The sequence below is a fragment of the Genypterus blacodes genome, unplaced genomic scaffold (genome assembly GCF_046128005.1).
Source record: "Genypterus blacodes isolate CSIRO-AG114 ecotype Tasmania unplaced genomic scaffold, CSIRO-AGI_Gbla_v1 ptg000052l_1, whole genome shotgun sequence".
In the NCBI taxonomy this organism is placed as follows: Eukaryota; Metazoa; Chordata; class Actinopteri; order Ophidiiformes; family Ophidiidae; genus Genypterus; species Genypterus blacodes.
The window spans coordinates 72,230-94,249 of record NW_027466864.1 but is presented as its reverse complement, the minus strand read 5'-3'; the positions used below and the strand labels follow the sequence as shown (position 1 = coordinate 94,249).

Genomic DNA, 22,020 nt, shown 5'->3' with positions numbered 1-22,020 from the left:
AGACTTTTTCTTCGCTTTCTGAATATGTTCATTATTACGCCAACACTTGAAAACCCCAGTAACCCGAGTGATCCGACAGTTTAGAAGAGGGACATTTGTACCCAATAAACCTGTGCCGGAGTCAAATTAAAGTTTTAGTGCAGAGATTTTTATTTGACTTTTTATTTTATCTGAAGTGGCTCTGTGTACAATAAAGAAGAAGATGTTTTTTGCGTTGCTATACACCAAATTAGCAGCTGTAACTCTCTTTGTTTCTTCAGGTCTTTTGGTTTGTTTGTTGCTGGGTTACTCAAAGAATCCTGAACAATTTTGACTTGCAGAAAGTGTGACACATGGCATAGGATTTTTTTTTTAAAGTTAAATGACCTGGGGCTTTGTTTTTGTTTTTCATTTATTTTGGCAATTCCTTAAAATGTATCACTTAAAATAAACACTATTTATTGAAATAGGCACAATTTAGTCTGGATCCTGACAAGAATTAGGAATTGATGGATAAAAATATATGCTTGAATCCAGGATTGGATGAATTGCTGTACGGTAACAAATAGGGTAAGAAACAGTCACTGAGATTAGGTTGATCCTGTAGCATGTTAACAGTTTTTGGATGTTATGGAGATGGATCAGCTAAATCTTGATATATATATTCTCCTTGTCAGAGTTGCGTGCTCTAATGATAACCCATCTAGTGAAATGATGTTTCTGCATATTTCCACAAAAACCCCTCAGAAAAAGGTGAAGAAACACCCACAACAAGCAAATTGGTTGAAGCAAACAACACAAAATAGTGATTTGATGAGTGGGTGGCATATAAAGGTCTGCTGTATGTAATTGAGACACATATACTGTATAAAAGTGACTCTAATATGAATCCTGCACACTAGAAAACAAATGTTCCTATGCAACAGCAGCCTGAACACCATGGCTACAGTAATCTGAATTGACCAGCAACTAAATGATGAGATAATCAGCATCCAGTGTTGATTTCACTGAGGTTGTAGTCATCTTGGAGATGGGGATATGTGTATATCTCCATGGCTAACGAGACCCTGGGGATTTCTGGGTTTAGGGTTCATAAAGTATTTATGGTATGTTCATTAAGTATTGATTATGCCGTTAGAGAGCATTTAGACACCCAGACAATCATTATGAAAGATTAGAAATTGGCTTGAGGAAGAGGAAGGTGAAAGTGAGGGAGGAAATGAATGAAGGTAAGAAAGGAGAAGGGCAAAGAAAAAGAGAAAAGAGGTAAATTCTGTTCATTATTTATTAATTAACCATTCAGATAGCATTTTAGACAGCGTGACTACCATTGTAGGAGATTAGGTTTTAATCCAAGGAAGAGGATGGCAAATAACAAGTAGGGGAAAGCAAAGAAGATGAGGAAGGCGGGTTTGAGGAAGAAGGAGTGGGGACGGGTAAAAGGGGGAGGAAGTGGGGTGAAGGAGGGCAAAGGCTAAGAAAGAATAGATGGATTAAGGAGGAAATGAGCGGGATTATGTGAAAGATAAACTAGCAGACAATGAATAGAAAGTGCTTTCTCTAATGATATTATATTCTCTATTCTGCCCTTTATGAAAGTGCTCTGCTGTAGTTGCTTTCAACCCATTTGACTTAATTTTTGCTCTGCAATATTTCCCCCCTGTGTTGCGTCATGTATGCATTCCATTTATTTACAACGCTGCACCTGCTTATTACTTTTCAGGATTATGTGTGTGTGTGTGTGGGGTGGGGTGGGGCATGATATGTCATTTTTGATGTGTTGCCGTTTGAGACACACACCAGATTGCCAAGTAATGTGACATTTAAGCACCGTCTCAGCTCATATCCCCGTACCTAGCGTACAGACTCAGCCGGTGTTTTTCACAGGTATTTAACCATTATTTTGCCCTCTCTTTACCCTCCAGCTCTCCAGCAGGTGTTGCATTGCAGGGTTACCAGGAAGTAGCATGAAAGGAGACACAGACCTGTTATAATGATGCAGCAATGAGGTTTAATGGGGCTGAAAACATGGGCTGACTAGCTGGCAGGCAGGCTCCACAGTCAGGGAGAGGCACGGTTGGTGTGAAGCAGTTTCCAGCCCGTGACAGATGTTACAGGGAGAGCGAGCGAGAGAGAGAGAGAGAGAGAGACAAAGTGAGAGATAGAGACAAAAGAGGCAGAGGGAGAGAGAGGGGACAGAGAGAGGTGAGTCATTTGCAGCATGCAGAGTGAGAGATCACTTAGAAGTAACTTTGTGCAAACAGCAACTTTGAGCAAAGTCAAGCAGAGTGCATTCACGTGCTGATGGTCTAAAGCGCTTCACTTCCTATCCCAGAGGTACTTGTACAAATATATGTCTTTTACAACCAACTGTGTCTGGAGATGCTGGAGTGAAATGTAATGTGATTTCAATAAGTTGTCACTGTGCCCCCCGTGTTGATTGTGTCCCCATCTCAGTCATAAGTGTCCTGGAATGATAAAATCTAATTGAAACAAATAAAACTAAGACAAACTCAATGCCACCATTGTATGGATTTTTCTTAGTCAGGCAGCAATGGAGTGCAAAGTGCAGTCATCCATTCAATCAGTCAGGGAGCTGAATCTATAGCACCCATCTTGTTAGCACAGACATGAATCTATTCCCCTTATTAGATACAAATTGCAGGAAAATGCGAGCACAAACAAAACGGTCGACCCACTTCTAGGGCAAACCAGTATGAGATATTATAGAAGACCTCGGAGGCAGACAGTCTCATATGAAACCTTTTATTCTTTTAAAAGGCTGGTAAAATGGGAATAACATGTTTTGTCAGAGGAGTTGCTTTTTTTTGCACATACAGTAACTCTGGTGTTTAAATATAAATCCTTGCTAGTAAAAACCTGCTATTGTTGATTACTGCTAAAGTGCACTGGGGCACAGGAGTCTAACATGCAGCAGTATTGCCTCAGGTGTGCTCTGAAGCCAGTTTGGTACAGTTTGTTTGACTGGCAGATGCTGGGCTTTATATTATACATAAGCCAGTGTGACAATGAGAAATATGGTACAAATCAATGTTTCTACAGCATTTTGATTCTTGGAACATGCCCAACAATGTTAGCCTTTAGACTTTCTTCCAATGCTGGATTGTATTTTGTGCAAAACGAACCAATTATATCTTTATCTGGGTTGTTATTGATAATTCTGAGAACCCTTGAGGTTTTGCATGAACTTTGCCAATTTTTTTGACTACAAAGGCTTTCTCAGTTCTTTGGTTGTAGTAAAATGTGACATGAGCTATCTTTAAGAGATTTGTGTACGGATATTTGTGAGCCAACATTAGTACGCAGCCTCCCTGGAGAGTCTGAGAAACAGTTTGTTCCAGATGTGGCCCATGTAGTGAATGAATGAAGATGCACATTGAACTATACAGGTCATAACTGGATTGGAGACCATGTGGACTCCATCCTATGGCATTTGGAAAACAAATGGATGTGTGCATGGATTGGTCTGCTTATTAATGACATTAATTAGCTGTTAAAAATTCTAAACTAATGAAGTACTCGTACAGACATGGCTAAAAGTATCGGTACCCTTTGATGAAAACAAACCCCTTGCAAAATCTTCTCTGAAATAAGTTGACGCTGACAAAAGTAATTGGCGTACAACATTCTTCAAGGAGAACTTTTGCCTGTTTAAAAAAGCTGAATAACTATAAGATCAAAGACATCTGCGATACTAATTAAAACAATTGCCTGCTTGAAATATCACTCCAATCAAAGGATTTCCAATTAGCACTTCTAATGAGTACCAATAATTTTGTCCATGCCACTTTCATTTGTTTTATTGATTTAAAACAGTATTCCATCAAAAATCAAAAGCAAATTGTCAAGTGGAGCACAGAATGCTGGATGCCAATTATTTTTGTCAGTTTCAACTTATTTCAGAGGAAAGTGTGGTGGTTTTGTTTTAATTTATGGGTACAAACACTTTTGGCTACAACTGCACTATGACTCTATTCCATCATGTTTTTGTTACTTGTCTGTTCATAGTTTTTCATGGAAGACCTTATTAAAATCTTGTTTCCTGTTATTAACACATGATTCATTTGTGAGTAGAAAAAGCTTCTCTCCATGCTAAAGAACATCTTGTTTTCATAAACAGGAAGCTTACAGAATGAGCACAAGCACAACATTGTTAAACTGTGGTTATGTCAGGCATGTCAATGTTCCACTGATTATAAGAGAAGTCACACGCCATGATTTCTATCAGGTTTTGACTTTATTTCCCTTGGCTATATCTATTGTATGTCTCAGGCAGGAAATTGTGCAAAATCTAGTAAATCAAAGCTGATAGAAGGCAGAGTTTGTGACCCTCTGTTTTATCATAAACACGTGAGGCAAAAAAAAAGGAAATTTGACATATTTTGGAAGGTGTGAACAGCTGCTCCTTTTGGCTGTGTTTAGGCCCATTGAGAAGCTGCAGCAGTGTATTTCTGAAATGGAAGCCAGCATTGAGATTGTCCAATACACAATCCCAAATAATGAGGAACCACATTTTAAGAAAGCACTGAACCTTTGCTGTGTTAAATGTATCAAGTTCTGACGATTTCAGTAACAGATACTTCCAGGATTAATGACAAATTGCACAGCTGGTACATGTGACTATACACCACTGATGCTCCGCTTTCCCAACTGGCCCTGCTTTGATGTAATAAATTAATGCGCACACAGGCATGCACACAAATGTAAAAGGTAACATTTTTTTAACCAACTTTGCCTGTGTGGGGGGGACAACTCTAATTGGACCCTTCCAAAATGGAAAATCCCTGCAAGAGGAGAGACAAATTCATTTAAAAGTGGAATGTTTCAGACATTTTTGCTGAAAGTATGTCTGAGTATCAGTCTCAAAAATTCTTCACTCACCAAAACATGTGTAAAACATTTGCTGTAGCACCAAAATTGAGCTCAAGTGTAAGAACAATGTCTAATTCCAGCTCAGACCGAACACACAGTCTCAGGGCCCTTTCACATATAAATGGTTTGGATTCATTTCAATTTGACTTGGGTTCATTGCCCCCTTGGCACTGTTCCTTTGGGCAGCATTCGAACTGGGATGCAGACCAAAACAACCATAGAAGCCCATTTTGAGAAGGTGGTCTTGGTCCAGCCCCAAATAGACACTGAAGCAGTTTGTTTGTCCTGTGAACATAATCTGGAATAGGCCAGAACCAACTCAAATATGTTTGAACTATTCCACTATTGAACAAGTGTTTAATTATGAACTAGAGAGGTGGAGGTTAGTATGCTTAACATTAAGTACACTTCACCACTGATTACCCACAACAAAGGTCGAGAAATATTGAGCTTACCTACACGTATTTTAATATGACTTAAATTGCATTCCATTTCTCATCTGTTGACATAGTTCTGCTTGGTATACAGCCCAAATGTTGACAACAACTAGTAAGGTATACACAGTAAGGTCCAGTTTTGGCATCTGTTACTGTATGTGATATCTTTCCTATTAGAAACCAATAAGGGTTAATGCAACATTGTACAAATTTTGCCCCTTAATGGGAAAGTATAGGTCTGAAAATTGTGCATTCAGACCGACACATATGGAATGAAATGGATGTGACATATGCAGTCAGCTGTGTTACTGACCTGAGACCACTTAACCTGAGCACTGATACTGAATAGATTCGTCCCTACTTTGGCTAACTCCTCTACTTAATAAATCAACGCTGAAAGTCAAGACTTGCTATTGAAATATCTTATCTTAGGTGTCCTGAACATGTTGATCCAAACAAATGCTCTGTGGACTTCACAGTGTCTGTGCATCTACTCAAATCTATCATTTCATTTTGCAAAGTTGAGGCAGTTCCAACATTATAACGAAGATATAGTAATGTTGTTGTGTGACTTTGTAAGAGCTTCTAAGAAGACACTTTGTGGCAAACCTGCATATGAATAGCGTTTCTGCAAGATTTCATTATGTGACTCAGAACCAGTGAATCTATTAAAGATTTCACAGAAGCATGTTTAATCAATATTGAACTCTGATATCACAGTACTAAAAATAGAATTTTGCTTTTGTGTTTGCCATTGGGCTAATAAAAGGCTAAATTAAATGATAAATATCTCTCTCTTTGTTTTCAATAAGCTCACCTTTTCCTCTCATCCTTTTGTCCCCCACAGCAACAGGAGCAGGATCCCACCAACCTTTACATCTCCAACCTGCCGGTGTCCATGGACGAGCAAGAGCTGGAGAACATGCTCAAGCCTTTCGGCCACGTCATTTCCACACGGATACTGAGGGATGCCAACGGCCTGAGCAGAGGAGTCGGCTTTGCCAGGTATACGCTGAAACATAAGGACTGTAGTTATCAAATACTAAACACTAGTGACGCTTATTTAACACATAATGATTGCAGATTCACATTTAATTAATTACAACACGCAACATTACCCTTTATCGAGTCCTTGCCGTTTCCAAGGAAAGGACACATAGTTTTAATAAAACGACTTCAGATTCTTGTACCCTTGGCCCTTCCTTCTTTTCTATGAGTGTGTGTGTGTGTCATTGTGTGAGTCTTGTATGTGTGTGTTGTGTGTGGCTTTCTCAGTTATACCGTGGAGTGTGCCAGTGATTAGAGAGTAGTCAGGGCTCCATTCAGGGTCATTGGCAATGTGAAGAAAGCCCAAGACACACGTAGAGATACACACACACACAGTTGCTCTCTTCACTGTCCTCACCACCATCACTCCCCCCCACCCCCCCACTCCTCCCACCCCCATGCAGGGTTTGCTTGCCAAGCAGGCAATTAGTCATTGAGCTGTGATTGGGTGAGTGGAGCTGAATAGGGGCAGACAAAGAGTACATGACACACAACAGATGAGACTGAATGGAGCTTTTAAACTGGGACAATGGAGAGGAAACCCCATAGAAAACACACAGACACACATACACACAGCCCTGCATAGACTTACCGAAGGCATTTTGCTCCTGCACACATACATAAAGAAGCACATATACATTGAGGAGGTTAATGCATTTGTATCCTCGTACTTAAACATACACTAACCTCTGTCGTAAGAAGTGATTATCCAGACCTGGCACCTCTCTCTCTTTGTCTTCCCCTCTGTCAGGATGGAGTCAACAGAGAAGTGCGATGTGGTGATTCAAAATTTCAACGGGAAATTTTTGAAAACCCCTCCAGGCATGACAGGTAGGTGTCCATCACTCACACTTTTGCTTTGTGCCGGCTTGGGTGTTGTTTTCCTATGAAAAGAGCAGGCAGCTTCTCCGGGTTGCTCACATCAGATGCAACTTCTCGTGGAATCATGCACTCTGAAATTCCAACTGAATCCTTGAAAACCAAGGCTGCTTTAAAATGTCACCTTTTCTGGCCTTAAAACCAGTTTTAACCAACCTTTTCAAAGCAAAGTAGCTACAAACAGCATGGCAAGAGCTGGAAGTGGGTACTTAAACATGAATACACATGGTGCTACTCAGGAAAGTGTTTTTATTAAGTCTGTATTCTCCAGCATCATCCTTGAAAGCGCAGTCTGGATTCTTATATCACTTTGTGCTGTAAAGATTCAGTGGCAAAACCTGAATGATTAATTTCCTTGACTGTTTAAAACACAGATTGAAACGTCAAATGTATCTACGCAGGCAGGTGTCCGCTAAAGGAAATCTGTCTCTGCTTGACCTCCATACGAGCAGCAAGTCAACGAGTCATTTCTTCTTAACACGGAGTGAGAAAGAGAAGGGGAAGGGTTGGAATGCGCAGGCGAAAGAGGAAGAAAAGGAGGCCGGATGTCGGAGAGAGAGTCATCGCAGCATTGGGGAAGAATTGGTGACTGTGGGTGTGAAAGAGAAAAGAAAAAGAGGGCGAAAGAAAGATAGAGGCATGTAGGTGACTAAATATGAATGAGATAAATGAGCAAGGACATGATAGGGGAGAGGAGAGAACTGAGGTGGGAACGAAGCAGCTGAATGTGACAAAGAATGAGAGAGAACAGATGAAAAAAAAAAAAGGGAGGATAGGAAAGAACGAGAGGAGGAGTGATGCACTGACGAAAAATGGAAATCAAGGATGGAGAGAGCACTCCCCTCTACCTCTGCAGTATGATTTGTGAGGCTTACAGCTCAGTTTCTCTCTCTCTCTTTCTCTCTCTCTCTGTCTCTCTCTCATTCTCTTGCTCTCCACAAAAACATTCACACACACACATACTTTAAAGTGTGTTTTGTGTATTTTTTCTTGGCAAACAAGTGAATGATGCATCGCTCTACCCATCACTGCTTCTATCTGTAGTCAGAGAGGGTGTTGCGGTGCACATTGTACACTTGTACAATTATTGCATAACCATTTCCAAACCCTTGCTGTGACAGGGTTAGAGGTATTGTGCGTCTGCCAGTTTACTGATTGATACCTTTATAGTGACAAAGACACATTGCTCATCTCTGCCAAGGCTGTATATGCTTTCTATCTTCCCCAGTGTGCGTGTGTGTGTGGGATGGACTGTGTGTGTGATTATGTGTCACAGTTTGACCGGTTAAATTGCTCTCAGCTCATGAACCAGTGAAATTGGTGAGAGAATCTAGCCCCAGTGTGTACTGATCCACAAAACACACACACACACACACACCCACACCCTGTTTACTGATCTAGGACACACAGATTTAGTGCTATGTCACTGGAATTCTCTGTCACTTGCAATTTGTGGTATTTCCAAGGCTGTTGCGATGACATCATGCCAGGCGTTTGCGCTTTGTTATGCTGTCTTTCTACTTATGACTCCTTTTTATGCCCTTGAACCTATGTGGAAATATGTACATATGGCTGTGGGCTTTGTTTACGCATTTACATACAGTATGCACTCTGTGTCTGTCTGTCTGTCTGTCTGTCTGTCTGTCTGTCTGTCTGTCTGTCTGGCTGATGTATTGACAAGACACAGTAATATTTTACTCCATCAGCTCTCATTAACATGAGGTTCATTGATCCACAACTTCCCGACTGCTAGCATAGAGAGAGAACATCTAGGCTAAGCATAGACTTGAATCCCCTAAGAAACAGAATGCCTGGAATTTTCAAATATCCTCACAATCACAGAAGCTTAACGACGGGAGTGAACCTAATTGGGCTCCTCTGCAGTGACATAGGACATTTAGAATATGTAAATAATGTTATGTAGGTCTCTAGGTGTCTAAAATGTGTCTGATCATTTTCAGTAAGGAAACCTCTCCTATAAGCACATTCCCATCTACATTGAAAGTCAAATATTCAGATTCTGTGTGTTTTCTATATGCACTATTTCTCATCTCTTTGTTTACTGTTCAATAATTCTCTGCCCCCACACTGAGAGAGAAAGAGAGAGACAGACAGCGGCAGTGGAAACCCTCCCTATCCAGCCATAAAGATCACATATCCACTACCTTACAACTGCCGCCCACAAGAGCTCCATCACACCGGCGTCGCACCGAGTCAAAGCTTGATATTATACATCTCCCTCATTTTTGAATGTGGATGTAAAAGATGCATCCAAACATCAACACACCTGAATCCATTTCTTTTGATTGAAAGGGTTCCACTGAGATGCAGAAATGTGTAAATTATCCTTAAGAGTGTTTGCTGTTTTCATGCCATCTGTAAGGTGGGAAATCCACCGTAAAACAGAATCACTTTTTCTGCAACCAAGCATTATTGAGGCAATACAACTTGATTCATATTTTGTTGGGATCCCTATAATAATCCACTCTTCATTACGAATGTAGACCAGAAGATCTTGTGTCGTACAGCAAAGCAGTTTCATTCATGAACGATTAAACAAGGAACTATATTCAGTTTGAGTCGATATGTGACTGATACGTCATACTACAACTATGACATCATATACAATACAGGTCACGGCTCCCAATTACAGTATTTTGGTGAAATTGTGAGCTTCTTATAATGAATAATGATAATACAATTTTCAAGTACACCTGAAACAACTTGCATGCACTAATAAGGGATTGGTTTCTGAGCTGGAGGTAAATTAAGTTCCTTAATGACCTCAAATCATTCAGAAATAGTTATAGAACAACTTAATATCAGGTTGCGGTGTAGAGGAGGAATTAGAGAAGTAGTGCAGTGTTGTTATTTTATGACGAGGGAGTTGTTAAGGCAAGAAGAAATTCCAATCTGCGTAGATGACAGTGGAATTGGCACATATCAGACACGTTACCTTATTTATATCTTAGGTCCGATCAGTAGGAAATACAATAATGAGTAATGATGAGCAGGATTCAGGGGAGGAAAGACAGAAAGTAGCCTTGTTTCCTTCTTGTTCTTCTTTCTCTCTTGGAAATTCACCTTCTGCATTTTTTCCTCTACGTCTTCATCTCTACCTTTGTGTTATCTCTTTGTTTCCTTCTCCCGCTCCCTCGCTCATCCACTCCTATCCCACATCTAATCTTTTCTCAGTATTCACTCGTCCCATGAGATTTGCCCCTCACACATTTGTCACTCCTCCTCTCTCTATCTCTCTTTACTTCTAGTCTGTTTTTTCTCTCTCTCCGTCTCCCCCAGTAAATACGAATGTGATGGAATGGAGTTTTAATAGTTCTCTTTGTCCTGCACTCCTTGAATGGAAAGGGAGGAAGTAAGGGAGAGTCTTGATTTAGTTTAAATAGCAATCCAAAGCCTTTCTAAATAGGTTGTAGCTCTGTCTGAAGTGTCTGGTACGATCACGAGGAATTAAACTTCCATTCAAGGTGCAAATCGTTTCATCATTTCACTAATGGGAAATTAGTTTATTTGATGTTCCTGATAATAGAGGAAAAATTGAATTGAATGAACAAAATTCCTAATTATCAGAATTGATGTCAGCTTGAATGTGTGATTTGGAGGCTCTTATCTAACAGTCAACCACAGAATGGAGTATTAAAATCAGATGTTTTTTCTGAAGTACCAGCAGAATCCAATCAATGTTGTTAAGAACTGAAAAATGCAGATATATTCTCTGTTATCTTTTCGTCATTTTCGGTAATTAAATTTTGAAATAAATATGTCATTTCCTTGCTGTATTATATTCCTACTTGTCTAGCTTCCAGTGCATCTTTGTGTTGTTTTAGCTTTCAATATGAGTAGAAATCATTAAATGTTCTGTTCTTCTCTTTAGTCAGCAACCCAGAAACAAATCCTCTATCCTGGCCAGTGATAGAGCCCATTTTCAGATCAAAACCTATGCACGGCCTCATGTTTCGCATTTGGCATTCTTTGCAAAACACCTTGAAATCCTCTAAGGGAAAAGAGTTGCTGTTTTATAAAAGTCTTGGGTCGCTCTCGGGGAATGTTTTGGTGAGTGGCTGTCACTGTCGGCTTTCAGGCTGTCAGCTCTTATTTTACTGGAACAGCCTGTTAAGAGACAGACACAAGATGGAGACTCTCCGTTTTGGTTTAAACAAAATAAGCAAAACTATCCTCTAAATAACAGATATGTTTCCCCTGCGAGTCTTCATATCCACAGCAGTTCTTTATCTCTTCTTACAGTCCCTGCTGTGTTATGGCACTACACAAATCTGTTGTTTTCCTTAATGATATACAATGGCAATATGAACAAACATTTTAATATTTCACAAGCAAATAGTTGGTTCCCTTTCATGTGTGATGCTTGAACGTGTCACTCCCTGGAGGCTGCGCCCGTCCGCCCCAGGGCTTTTAGCTCTTTGATGCAGAATGGCTGAAACAGGAACAAGATTACGTCCCAATTCCCATCCCAACTGAGGGATTCCTTTTTTTCCCCCCACATTTGGAGATTGGGTGACATTTGTTTTCTTGTCAATGTTCTCCCAACGGATTGGATCTTATTTTAAATGAGAACGGCCCCATTTATGTGTTTGATGGAATGCGCAGGTGCAAATTCAGTCCTCCCTTACAAACTACAACCACCGTTCCATTTTAAGCTGTTAGGTTTTGTTTTGCTCAGTTGTGGACAGGAGCCTTGTTCAGGTCACCAAATCTGGGATATAAGATGTAATATCTCCTGTCTGTGCGCTTTGACCTATCCACCTTTATTTTGTTCTGTACACTACCTCGAATTTCCCTCTCACCAGAACAGAAATGGATATGTTCTCTCTGCTCTGCTGGATTTTTAACACTTTCCGTGTTGCCCCACAGTGGTTCTCAACACCCCACGGCTCTAATCAGTGGTAACAGTATGTGCTCCTGCCATTGCTGTACCAGCCAGCCTGTGTAGAGGTCTGTAAATTAAGCGAAAAAACAGCAGAGAAAAATCTATTGCAAACCAGGAAAAGCACTCGTTCGTCCTCTCTATTGTGTTCACATATAAACAAACTGCTCATATCACCTTTTGAATCACCAAAGCAGCAGTATTTTGACAGATAAATTGCTAAATCAGGAGTTAAAGCCTTTGTTCATGAACACAAATATCTCGGTGACATCCAACATTTAAATGTTCCCACATGTAGTTTTAAGTCACTGCTGTGTTTGTTCTCTTTTAATTATTTACCCTCATTTGTGTCTCAGCTTTGTGTTCAGTTACAGCGACTAGTGAGAGCCACACATGCGCTCGCTGACACACACAGCTACACACATCTCACAGGAGCTTTATGTGTGGGTGGCTGTGTTTCTTTTTCCAATTTCTTTTCTGTTGAAGTATTGCAATACATACTGTTCTCTTTGGAGGGAGATTGAGGATGAAACAATGACAATGCAATAAAACATTTGCTGTATCAATCACACAATTGGTAGAGAAAGGTTTGGTTAAAGACAATATTGTGTCCTGTATACATTGTGAAATAAGCTATTTTTAGTAATATGTATATTACTTCTTGGTGAGTGGCAGATATTTTCCAATTAAATGTCATTAGCTTCCTCATTTGTGGCTGAAATCCTTACAGCATGGCAGAATATAAACCAAACAATCAAAGTGGAATATTTATGTTATACCTCCTGTTTTACAGCCATTATTATGTATCTCAGTATGTCAGTACAAATATTTCTTCATTATAGCTCTATTGTTTGTCCCTCTGTCAGGACAAACATTATCTGACAAAATAAGTCATACTAGCCATGGGGCTATAAAGATGGATGCTCCATCTCCATGTCAGGTTATTAAAAATGTTTCATAGCTATCTATCTAAACTCTTACCATATCAACATATTTGGCTCAGACTAAGTTTAATTAACTTGACATCCCCCCCATAACCGACACAGCTGTGCACAATTTCATCATTTCACATTGTAGGAGCGGTGACGGTCAGACTGACAATGAAAAATCCTCCTTTTACATTCATCCTTAAACAGCTTCTTCTTGTGCTATGCAACACATTCTCCTTGCGTCACTGTGAGTGCAAGGCTGCGTGTTTCAGTGAAACTGTACGAATCGCATTCTCTACAGGTAATCTTGTATTTGCATGTTTTGTGATTTGGCGTCGTCTCCTGATTGTTTTCCCCTCTGGGATAATTAGCATTCATTATTGTCATCATCATCATCATCAATATTGATGGCAAGTCAACTGCGGTAGTGAATGAATACAAAGGTTGTTTTCTTTCACCCTTGAGGGAACACATGCATCCTGGAAGACTTCAGCGGCAAAATGTGAACGGAAACGCATTTTCTGTATAATGGTTCCGTTTTCCACACTGGCGTAAATTAAAACGTTGGTCCTTGTGGTCTGTACGGATCATTTGTCGTCATGTCGTAGGTCAGTGTTTCTGCTATTTACCAGAAATATTGATGGCTTTTAAAAAACATGGCAAAAACAAGTCTTGAGCAGAATAATTGTGTTTCTTTTCAAGTTTTCACACATTCGCCAGTGGCCCATTTTGCTTTCCAAGACAAATTTTTGCAGTAATGACAAATGATATCAGGCGTGACAAATATTGTGTAGGTGAGTGAGCGAGGGTCACTTTAACACTTCCCATTAATCCTTGTTGTGCCAACAATGTACGTTTATTTCACCTCAATTCATTTACTTCAAAAGGTTCTATTAGTTTGCATGTGTTGAATAAAGCTCTTACAGGTTTTGCTCCTGTAAACAATGATAGCAGCAGGAGACAGACGCAGTGAAACCGCAGAAATAATTAGAAGGAGAAAAAAGAATTAAAGCATAGCTTTTTTTTTACGTTTATTGTTCCTATCTTCTTTTCTGAGTTGTTGCTCCTCTGGATGTTATGTGTTGCCATGCTAGAATCTTAATCTAACATGTGAGATTTAAATAATTCAGCTCTCCACATCCAAAATTAGTAATAAGCCAGTAGCTTCATTTGCAGATTTGAATTACCCAATAAAAAAAATGAAATGCCTCCAGATGTATTTAGGCAAGCAAGAGTTTCCCTCCAGGCTAAATATGACTCCTGAGTCTGTCTATGAAAAACAGTGCACTTGAGCAACATATACCAACTAAAGCAACATAAATACAGTAGATGTGTTAGCGTGTGCATGTTTAAGAGTGTATGTTTGTGCTGCCCGGCTCATTGTTTGATCATTAGCCTTTCCCCACTGTGCAGGGTCAAAGTTTAATGTCTAGAGCCGTTTCATCAACCTCAGTTCACAGATAAAGACAGCTTACAGCTACTGTGTGTGTGTGTGTGTGTGCGTGTGCGTGTGCGTGTGCGTGTGTTGTTGCGAATGGAAGAGAGCAATGTCTACTTACCACCCAGTGTCCCTGCCGTCAGTGTCTTGTTATACATCACTTTTAACAAGCCCAGTTTCTCCTCAGAAAGTCTCCTCTCTGTTCTCATGTTGTGAGCTTTACTCGCAGGATTTGCAGGAGACAATAATAGAAGGAACGAGGCAAATAAGTGCTGTAATATGTTGAGGTTTGAGGTTTACAAAGAAATACCTCTCTACATTACTGTTGTGTTTTCTGCCTGATGATGCATTACTAAATGACCCCTGTTAACAAAGATGATTTTTTTTATTCTCTCTATAGAGGTACACAGAAAGTTTTTGCCGTTAATGTGACAAGTTTAGTGAGTAAAAATAACTGATTCAATTCCAAATATTGAGGTATCTTTTTCATGCAAATGGCTGCGATGAACAATAGCCGGGACTCAGCAGGAGTTTCTGCTGTCTTTGTGCGATGCTTTAGAGAAGAGGCAGAAGAAGAAGACAAAGTGTTCCCACTATAAACTTGACAAGTTGTCAGCCGTCAACAGCTCTGCTTTTTCTGTCTGTGAGGCCGATAAAAGAAAGCTCAGCAACAGAACGGGCATATTAAGACCTATTAAGCAGTCTGTATAAGGTATTTGAGTGTGTGTTTTCAGTCTTTATGGGTTGTCATGTGTTAGTGCCTACATTAAGTGCAGAACAACAGAGCGGAGACGACTCTCATAACTCTCATATTTTATTATTATACTATCACGAATCATCACTTTAACCCGAATCTTAGTTATTAAACACGGAAGCCCTGAACAAAATGGCAAGATATATGTGCAACACACAAGTAATTAATTCCCCCTTTGCTCCATCGCTTGTCAGTTGTCATACATTACAATACTCTTACATCTCTTTGACTTGGACTGCTGTGTACATGAAAACGTCTTCATTTTATCATACAATTTGTCATTTCTTCTCTTTTTGGGGGGGCGAAAGGGTCTTGGAGGGTCTTGTTCTTGTTTTTCATGAGGAACTACTTTGAGCTTTCTTTTCAACACTTGCAATCAGCATGATAAACGCACGCATTCCACACACTCCTATACCGTGCGAGGAATGTGCACCATATGTACATGAAGCAAGGAGAGAGACGGAGGAATGTATTGAGACATTATGAAGAGAAGATTAATGGCAAAGGCTAGAGATGATAACAGAAGCCCGGCTGTGTGGCCTGTTATTCAGATAGGAATCACGTTAACGGTATAATGACAAAGTACTGCTAAATGTGTGTATGATCACACAGCACTGTGTTCCTCTGCCTGCGTACCTTTGTAGTTGAGCCTCCAGGCATCCAAAACAACTTTAAACCTAAACTTTTAGATCCGGACATTTTGCCCTGCTGAGATCAGCTCTTCTAATTTTTCACTTTACTCTGATCAAATATATTTTAGTTGCATCAGGAAACACATTTGCATTATTTATTTCACATTCAGTTTTTTCTAATCCGCACCCCGAATGGCAATACCCTCTTCTTCGCTCAATTTCTCACTCAATAACTCAAATGTAGCAGTGTTGAGGTGAGAAGTGAGAGGTGATGCATAAAATGTGTGCCTTAGTCAATAATTAAACAATGTGTGACTCTCTGTGTCTTCGTACAAGTAAATCAATGCGTGGATAAAACTGTTTTCACATGGCGGGGGCTTTAACACGTAGTTACAGTTTGCAGGTTTAATACCTTATCGGCTTAATATGCTAGGGCTGCTAGTTCAGGAGCCTGTAGGTTATTATAAATTGCAGTTTATAAGGCTTTAGTTAAAGTTTGGTGAACTTTTGTAGTGGGGGGGTCATACCCAGCTAATCCTATTTGTAATCAAGGCTTTCTTCTTTCTTGCGTCCAGAAATGGCCCATGTTCTCTTTGTAGCAATCGCAATCACAATCTATTGCCTGGAGTCAAGCTGTGTGGAGTTCTTTGGCGTATTAAGCATGCCTGTTTGCCATGTCGTTTGAACCACGCTTTTCCGTGCTTTGATGATTAGCCCATAGCTGTGTTTCCAAGTCAAGGCTGGTTCGTTGAAGCATGGTTGTAGGAGTTGTAGAGATGGCGCGATAATTGTGCTGTTGCTCAGAAGTTTGAGGGTGGAAGGAAGAAAGAAAGAAAGAAAGAAAGTCGGAAGAGCTGCAGCGGGTCCACTTGAGTTATGTATTTGTTAAGCCACAACATTACACCCCGTCTTTAAATCTTATCTGTGTGCTGTAACTCCTAATCTCACCAATAAAATTTTTATAGTTTGCTGCTATTAACATGATTAATCTACCTCTGCGTTTGTCCTTGTCTCTCTTTTCTCTCTGCCCGGCTCGGTGTGCAGCCCCTGCAGAGCCATTGCTGTGCAAGTTTGCTGACGGAGGGCAGAAAAAGAGACAGACCCAGGTCAAGTATCCGCAGAATGGCCGACCATGGACGCGGGATGGAGAGGTGAGTCAAACTTTATAAAATTGTATAAATATCCTCATTCATACTGTACATGCCAGAAAAGATGAACCTTTTTTTCCGCTCAGAGGTTTTTGTCACTCAGCCAGCTTATTCTAACATTATTCTGTTGACTTTATGCCACCTGAAAAGAAACCAGCATTGAATTTCCCATCCAACTCTGTTTGCAGGTGGAATAATACTGTATTTCTATTTCCTAAATTAGCCACAGCTTCTCTGCTCACAATCACAACGAGTACACAGGATCTGTACGAGTAGATGAAAGCTCATAATGGTGTTACTTTATCAAGCTAATAACCACAGAACTATCTCCAGCTTAAGTCAGAGGATGGAGAAAGCATTAGCTAATGCACATGGAACCAGTCAACATTACAGTAGGTCCTAAAAGTCCTTCAAACTTTGATGTTCCTGCTGGCATCAGTTTACTTTTGACAATTTCTAACCGAGTTCCAACGGCTTAACAAGACCTCTGACAGCATCATGATCACATCATCAGATTAAATGTACAATAACGTACTGAAATACAAATTCGAGGAGTTTCTGACGAGCTGACATGTATAGCAGTGATTAAACTTAGCACATATTTAATGAAGGCTTCTGTAAGACCTCAATGCCAAGGCTTTTTTCCCCTTTGTTGCAACTCCCACCTCAAGTCTGTCATCTCTGGATGAAATTAAGCCTTGTTCAGAAGATTGAAAGCTCAATCAAGCGCCACACTGTCACACAATGTAGAGAATTCAAAAGTTGTTAGTGTCAATACCAGAGTGTTAATTTACAGAACAAGAGAAATTGAATAATAATGTCACCACCCACACGCAGTGCAGTTCCTAACAGTTTCTCAACAGTTGCATTACACCGAGGTCGGGAAAGAGCAGGGTGGGAAAGTAAAATGAAATGGAACCAGGCTGAAACAACTGCATGTTGAAACAAGAGCTGCCACAACAATCACAGAATGCCAAAGCCAGAGTGTATGTGTGTGACCTCTGTGTGTGGCTGGCACATACTGCAGTTTCATTTGTGAGAGTGTACCTTGTGTCTGTGTGTGTTGTTTCCCCCCACGCATCAGGCCTTACTCAATGTTCGAGGTTCTTTCCTTGTCATTCCTTTTCTGGTTATGTCTTGTATCCTAGTGGCAGCAATGCTGAAATGTCAGCCATGCCTAAGTTTCGTATAAATGATGGAGGCGTTGAGTGTGATTCACCCACATTTGTCTGAGGCTTCCAGTCCTGACAAACCTGACAATCCCCGCTTGGCCTTGTGCAAAAGCAGCGACTCAGAGGTATATATATATATATATGTATATATATATATATATGTACGTGCTCCATCCAGGTCCCCAGGCTGACTGATAGAGACATCTGGCCATAGGGGCACCTCACTGCATCCTCGCACTCTGTTGCTCAGTCATCCGGTCCTAATCTCTCTCTCTCTCAAATGAGTCTGGCCTTGCAACTGTCACACACACACATATTTTATTCACAATGAATCCCTGTACGTAGGATCCATGCATAACACAGGCCTCGGTAATCTTTCATATGAAGTAAGTTGTCTGACATGGTTGGACATTGGAAAGCAACTTTACTTTATATCCATTTTGTATCGCGACACACACTAAAAGCACACTATTTCACTATTCTGCACAGTTAGATATTCCCTGTACATTTGGATAGTGACAGAACAAAAAAGGAGAGCATGAGAAAGGAATGAAACCCGTGCCCAGTTTAGCATCTCACCACACACGGCTGGATGGCTTCATGAAGTGGACACGACTGCCCGATTGTCAGATTTAGAAGGTCACAGATTCTGTCAGACGAGGCGCCCCTCAATTTGGCCGTTAGTCGATGAGCCCAAAGTGAGGCCTTGTGTCACACTGATGGATGAATAACAACACATGTGGATGCTTCATGCACATACATGCACGAATGCTGGTAGCAGCTGGGTAATATTGATAGATGAGGATGAGACACGAACATGGAGATGCTTCACAGAGCTGATCCTGCACCGCTCAGAGTTCCTTTTTTGTTTAGCTGAAAAAGACAATTCAATAGATTGACAGTGAGCTAGCATTACATTCCAGATTGTACTCAAGGTGAAAAGTAAAATAGTTGAGTACCTTTAACTCCTTTATCAACTTCAGATCAGAGGTTTGTCTAATGGCTGTTCTGACAATGAATCCAGATCCTTGGAATGATTGCTTGAGAATGTTTTGATGCCATCAAAATACTTGTTCCACTTGTTCTGCCGTCTGTTTATTGCCTCCGTCATGGTTTGGAACAGCTTTTGAGTGGAAGAAAACACAGACATGAGTTGGGTTCAGCATCAGGGCACACGGTCTACTCGTGCCAATTTGGACTGTGTTGTTCAGAATGTACAACAAGTACAAATGACTTCTGTAGGATTGTGGAGAGACAGACAAAGAGAAACAGAGGACGGACAGAAATAGAGCTGGAGAAAATAAAGATTAGAAGACTAAAACACTGGTGGGGCTTTAAGTTTATTCCAACATTGCCAGGAGGCAGTTAAGTGGATGAGGATCTTGTTCAGAGCTCAGTAGAACATAACTAGAGTCATACTCAATTATACTGCACAATACAAAATAGACTAAGAGAGACACTTATTAAAAAAAGGAATGATTTGGGAGCGAAAAGTTAACAATCAACAGTTGAACTAATAGGAACAAAGTCACTTAATGGAGATGAAGAGATGGAGGGTGAACACTCAGGCACACGCAGCACACACACTTTACCCTGATACTGCAGTAATGCGGCTGGTAGAATGCAGCTGCAGTGCAAAATCTGAAGGCATTCATGGCAATGTGTATTGAACAGTGCTGTAATAATCACAGATGTAACTAGAAGTCCAAAGTCCAAAATGTGCTGCATTTGCGAGTACCTCTGCACACAAAGGGCATTATAAGGGATTTACAGTATTGTCAGAAACACATATTGGTGTGTATTTTTATCTATTTTTGCTGCTTTTAAGTGAAGCTTGATGTTTTGCTTTTCTGAGTTCTTTAGTGAGCTGTGTGTGTGTGTGTTTGTAGTTTAGATTCTTGTTGAATTTTAAGTCAAAGGATCTGTTTTCTAAAAAAAAAGTCTACAGCAGTCTGTTTCTCTCTCTTTTGATTAATTTCAGTAATCTTTATTCCTGTGATGATACTGGCATCCATTCTGGCAAAATACAGTTTATAGAGCAAAACAACAACAACAGGCTACACAACAAAACATATTGAGCATTCTAAATGAATATGTACTGTTTGTCTCTCACGCTCTCTCTCTCTCTCTCTCTCTCTCTCTCTCTCTCTCTCTCTCTCTCTCTCTCTCTCTCTCTCTCTCTCTCTCTCTCTCTCTCTCTCTCTCTCTCTGTCTCTCTCTCTCTGTCCCTAGAGTGGTATGGCCTTGACGTATGATCCCACCGCAATGCAGAACGGGTAAGTGGTGGAGTCTTTTCTTCCTTACATTTACATACTTTTCCGCAACTTAAGTTGTCCGCAACCTATTATTCAAGTTACATACATCTTTAATGTGTACTACGCTACCCTCGCAGCATTCTGATTGGCTTATGCTCCAACCTCAGTGCCTAGATGAGTTACCTAGGCTTACTGCACATGTGCAGACAGGCACCAATGCTCTTTCATTAGCACAAGGTCGCTTACATGCAAATGAGTAAGCCACACATGCATACATACCCTAACAGGTATGACACGCAGGCTTGCAGGACACACACACACTTTCTCCCTGTTTGCCTCATTTTCACATCTGCTTGATGCAGCTGGAGCACTTAGTTATGCACCTATGCATACAAGCTGTCAGACATGTAGGTTTTGATTCCAGACAGGGAAGTTAGACGGTGTTGCAGTGCCGCTGTAAGACTTTCATCAGCCGGAGCTATCTGCACCGTTCCCAGTCTGAATGCAGAGCGCGGGGCTGTGTGCTTGTTTCAGGGTGGAAATTGGAGATCGGTCCTGTCTGCTAGGAATGCTGCTGGTGATGCGATCCCAGGAGACACATCCCTCTAGCTCAGTGTTTCTCTTCTCCTCCTCCTTTTTGACTTAATCCTCCATCCTCTTTGTACCCCTACTTTTCCTTTTTGTATTTCTCCTTACTTTAATCCCAATCCAACTTCACACCTTTTAACTCCTTTTTCCTTGTCTGTATCTCCTCTGAGACGTTGTACTTTGGCGACATACATCCTTCCTAAAACTCATGAACCTTGCCTGACTCTAACTCTACTTCTCACTTTCCACTTGTTCTCCTCCTTCTTCTCTTAGTCATTTTCTTGTATAACATTTGTCTGCTATTCCCAAGCAGATGCTATACGCCTAGTCTTCAGAGTTGTCTTGCTATGTGTTTAAGCGTGTTCATGCGTGAAAGCATGCTCACACACACATGCATCTGTGCGCCTCCAGTGCTTAAGCCCCCCTCCGACCTCCCTTCCGAGGTCACAGAAGATCCTTCCGGCGAAACACTAAATGACTATGAAATGCTAATGCAGCTAATTAGAGAGGCAAAAAAGCAGGGAGTAAAGGGGGCTGAATAAAGGGGGGAGGACCAGGCAGGGTCAAGGCGAGGGCAAAGGCAAAAATAAAGTCAGCGAAGGAGACGGGAAGGGCACGAATCAATTACAGATTTGGAGAGCTCTCTGAGCTCGTGGAAAGCTGATTTTTAGGGTCTGATGCCAATTTGACGTTATTGGAAACATGTGTCCTTACCAGGCAGACATTTGGCTCCCAGTCAATCCTCTCTTTTATCGGGAGGACACAACGTTCACTTTCCCCGGGTCTCTTTCCTCATCCCCCCCTTCCCCACCTCCTCTCCCTGTGTTTACTACCCATCTGTTTCTGCATTCATTAGTCTCTGTTCTTACCCGTGCCTTTCTGCGCCGCCTTCACTTTTCTTCCTTCCGTCTTGCCCACGCACATATCCACTCAAATCAAACGCACATTATAGCAAACTTGCCTGCG

The 22,020-nt window shown here is 40.8% G+C and overlaps 1 protein-coding gene across 3 annotated transcripts in view; it reads left to right on the top strand.

Annotated features, from left to right (window-relative positions):
• Positions 1 to 22,020, top strand: part of LOC143000843 (RNA-binding motif, single-stranded-interacting protein 3-like) — a 98,170-nt gene that overhangs the window by 61,289 nt on the left and 14,861 nt on the right. For all 3 annotated transcript variants that reach the window (XM_076150287.1, XM_076150286.1, XM_076150288.1), the window contains exons 6-9: positions 6,157 to 6,314; positions 7,108 to 7,187; positions 16,936 to 17,042; positions 20,444 to 20,487. In XM_076150287.1, coding sequence (XP_076006402.1) covers positions 6,157 to 6,314; positions 7,108 to 7,187; positions 16,936 to 17,042; positions 20,444 to 20,487 — 389 coding nt within the window. The remainder of the gene's footprint in view (positions 1 to 6,156; positions 6,315 to 7,107; positions 7,188 to 16,935; positions 17,043 to 20,443; positions 20,488 to 22,020) is intronic.